Source organism: Pinus tabuliformis, chromosome J (assembly GCF_031772625.1).
Source record: "Pinus tabuliformis cultivar Carrire ecotype Pingquan chromosome J, CPIR1, whole genome shotgun sequence".
Taxonomy (NCBI): domain Eukaryota; kingdom Viridiplantae; phylum Streptophyta; class Pinopsida; order Pinales; family Pinaceae; genus Pinus; species Pinus tabuliformis.
The window spans coordinates 1361431784-1361434472 of record NC_142295.1 but is presented as its reverse complement, the minus strand read 5'-3'; the positions used below and the strand labels follow the sequence as shown (position 1 = coordinate 1361434472).

The following is a 2689-nucleotide window of genomic DNA, read 5'->3' as shown; positions in this document are numbered from 1 at the left end:
ATCTTGTGATGAAATAAAAATAAAAAATAGAACATTGAAATTAAAAATAAAAAATACTGAATAACGTGGGTTACGGGGATGAGCAAGAAATTCAAATTATATGGACAAATGATCTGGATAGAAAGATTTGATAAATGATATATAAAGATATGGACAAATGAAATTCCATAAACGATATACAAAGATATGGACAAATGATATTCCATATAAAGACATATCATTTATAGCGACGCAACGTGGTTGAGCTATATTAATCCTCTTCTTCCCAACTAGGCGGCTCTTGTTCGAAGCCTGTGACTGGTCTGGTCAATTGAACCCTATGGATTTTGGAGGGTTGTTTTGGTATTCTGTGCTTCTGGGAAGCACTGTTATCACATTCTTGCTTTTCGATGTATGGAGGAGGAAGGCGTACTACAGGCTTCCTCCAGGTCCTGCGGGATGGCCGATTGTGGGAAATCTGCCGCAGGTGGGTAACAAGCCCCACGAATCCTTTTTCCACCTTGCCAACAAATATGGGCCGATCATGAGCCTCTCTCTCGGAATGAAAACCACAGTGGTGGTCTCCTCTTCCGCCATGGCAAAGGAGGTTCTCAAAACCCATGACCACATATTGTCTGGCCGGATCTTGACACAGGCAGGCAAGGCTCTTTCCCACTACAAGACCTCCATAGTCTTTAGCCAATATGGATCCCACTGGCGCATGCTCAGACGTGTATCCATTAACGAACTCTTTTCCGTGAAGAGGCTGGAAGCTCTGCTACATCTCAGAAGAGATCAAGTAAATCGAATGATTCATCAGATTTTTGAAGACGCCGTGAAGGGAAAGTGTGTGGATATTGGACACACCGCGTTCCAGTCGTCTTTTAATCTGTTAGGAAAAATGGTGTTTGGAAAAGATGTGTTGGATCCTCAGTTGGGTACTCAAGAGTTGAAATATGCCCTTTCTAAAGTGATGGTGCTTTATGCAACTCCCAATGTCGCAGACTTTTTCCCCTGCCTTCAGTTCTTAGACCCCCAGGGCGTCTACCGTGATACGAACTTCTATTTCAGAAAGGTGTATGGCGTAATCGACAAATTCATTGAGGATCGCCTGGTTACGAGATCAGAGGAAAGTAGGGACAGAAGTTATAGTGAAAAGGATCTGTTGGACGTTCTTCTGGACATGAGAAGCCACGAATTTACTGTCGACCATATCAGAGGCTACTTAGTTGTAAGCCTTTTTTTTGTTTATTGGTTCTTGTTTAGCTGGTTCTAGCACAGCTCCTTTTCATGGAAAATGTATTTCGGGTATGTATTTCGTGTCCTCTTTCTTTCTGATGTTTACTTTCATTTTGGTGCAGGACATATTTGGGGCCGGGAGTGACACCACCGCAACGACAATAGAATGGGCCATGACAGAACTCATCCGCCATCCCGAAAAGATGAAACGAGTCCAAGCCGAACTGGATGAGGTAGTGGGGCGTGAACGAATGGTGGAAGAAAGTGACGCAGAGCGTCTCCCTTATCTCCGTGCAGTGATCAAGGAAGTTTTTCGATTGCACCCGCCGGCTCCTTTTCTGATCCCTCACAGAGCCGATAACCGTTGTGAGATTGCGGGATTCGTGATACCGAAGTACGCTCAAATAATAGTCAACGTGTGGGCAATCGGGAGGGACCCTTCGATCTGGAAGGAGCCCTTGAATTTTATGCCGGAGAGATTTCTTGATACGGAGACGAGTAGTGTGGAGTACAGGGGACAAAACTTCGAGCTGATTCCGTTCGGGGCGGGACGGAGAATGTGCGTGGGGCTTCCGTTGGCCAGTCGGATGGTCCATCTGCTGTTGGCGTCGCTCCTCCATCCATTTGAGTGGGCACTTCCCCGAGGCATGACGGGCGACAAAGTGGACATGAGCGACAGGTTTGGACTCACACTGGCTAAGGCGGTGCCGCTGGAAGCGATTCCAACGCCGCGCCTACTTGCGGAAATGTATTTGTTAGATTAAACTAGAACGGAATTGGCAGCCGCTTTTTCCTCAGCATAGCTTCTATCGTTTCGATGACTTTAATTGTATGTGGTAATGAATAGTTTTTAACAAAAAGAATTGAAAAGAGTTGCAAATGGGTTTATGAAAATATAAACCAGTACAAAGGATATTTTGAGAAGGGTTTAAATAGACAATATTTTATTAATAAGCAAATCATTTTTACATTTAAATTAAAGTTTACTTTAATGTTGTTGTGTTGCAAATAGGTTTATAAAAAAATATTAATGTTGTTGTGTTGCAAATGGGTTTATGAAAAAGTAAACTAGTACAAAGATATTTTAAAAAATGTTTATATAAACAATATTTTATTAATAAAAATATCATTTTACATTCAAATTAAAGCTTACTTTAATGTGGTTGCATTCAAATATCATGTACAATTTTATTATTAAAAAGACAAAAAAAATTGTACCATTAAAAACACAAACATAAAACAATGGAATTAATAGTTTTTCATAAAACAATCAAATCAATAGTCTTTCATATATATTCATTGATGCTATTAAGTCTAAAACATAGAAAAATGGTATTTATTGATATATAACAATTGCTTTTACTTATTACAAAATGAAAACTAAATATCTTTTACTAAAATGTATAAATTTTAATAAAGTTAATATTAATAAATTTTAGATAATTATTATATTTAATTATAGTTATAATAT

The 2689-nt window shown here is 39.4% G+C and overlaps 1 protein-coding gene across 1 annotated transcript; it reads left to right on the top strand.

The window, feature by feature from the left end:
- Positions 1-218: 218 nt before the first annotated feature.
- Positions 219-2142, top strand: LOC149232451 (cytochrome P450 76T24-like). Its single transcript, XM_089379415.1, has 2 exons — positions 219-1210; positions 1341-2142. Exons 1-2 carry the CDS (start codon positions 320-322, stop codon positions 1980-1982), a joined length of 1533 nt encoding a protein of 510 aa, XP_089235541.1. The 5' UTR covers positions 219-319; the 3' UTR covers positions 1983-2142.
- The last annotated feature ends 547 nt before the right edge of the window (positions 2143-2689 follow it).

Excerpts from the sequence above, each read along its gene's own strand:
- LOC149232451 (XM_089379415.1), top strand. The coding sequence starts at position 320 with ATGGATTTTGGAGGGTTGTTTTGGTATTCTGTGCTTCTGGGAAGCACT. Across the intron at positions 1,211-1,340 it reads ATATCAGAGGCTACTTAGTT|GACATATTTGGGGCCGGGAG; the intron begins GTAAGCCTTTTT and ends ATTTTGGTGCAG.